The following is a 583-nucleotide window of genomic DNA, read 5'->3' on the forward strand; positions in this document are numbered from 1 at the left end:
GACATTATATTTAACTAAAAAGAGGAAGAAATGAAAAGAAAAGCAAAGAAGAAAAAAGAACCAAGAAATGTTGGAGATAAGGTGAGGTATGTATGTATGGAGATAGAAAGCCAAGAGTGGGAATGATGGTTTCCTATGCCATGGATGAAAAAAGGTACAAGTCTGCTCACTCCATGTAGTGCACCAAGAAATTCTACATATTGATGTCATTGCTAGAACAAAACATATCAAAACCAAAGATTCCAATTATTATCAACAATTTTAATCCTTGAATGTTCACGCCCAAAAAGATTTACATATTTTCACTGCATAACCATAATAAATACATGGCTGGACCTCAAATCATTGTCATCAAGAACTCCCACCACTATCTATGACTAGTGTAACTGGAAGCTTAAGCTATCTCCCACAAAAAAAAAGAAACTTACCACTTCCTGCAAACAAAGACCTCCAATGACTGTGGATGTGTAGAATGCAATTGCTATCTTCAGATTGGCCTCCTTATTGTGTACCTGTCACAAGGAAATGCCAATTAATTACTGGTAAGACTGCTTAGCTGCACATAAAACAATCCAAGACTACA

At 35.8% G+C, this 583-nt stretch overlaps 1 protein-coding gene across 1 annotated transcript in view; it reads right to left on the minus strand.

Annotated features, from left to right (window-relative positions):
* The window catches only part of LOC119588605 (HEAT repeat-containing protein 1-like), a gene marked incomplete in the record, with an annotated part of 28,625 nt that overhangs the window by 23,483 nt on the left and 4,559 nt on the right, over positions 1-583 (minus strand). Inside the window, 1 exon segment of the mRNA XM_037937247.1 lies at positions 429-512. Within this exon segment, the coding sequence (XP_037793175.1) occupies positions 429-512 (84 nt within the window).

Source organism: Penaeus monodon, chromosome 24 (assembly GCF_015228065.2).
Source record: "Penaeus monodon isolate SGIC_2016 chromosome 24, NSTDA_Pmon_1, whole genome shotgun sequence".
Lineage (NCBI taxonomy): Eukaryota > Metazoa > Arthropoda > Malacostraca > Decapoda > Penaeidae > Penaeus > Penaeus monodon.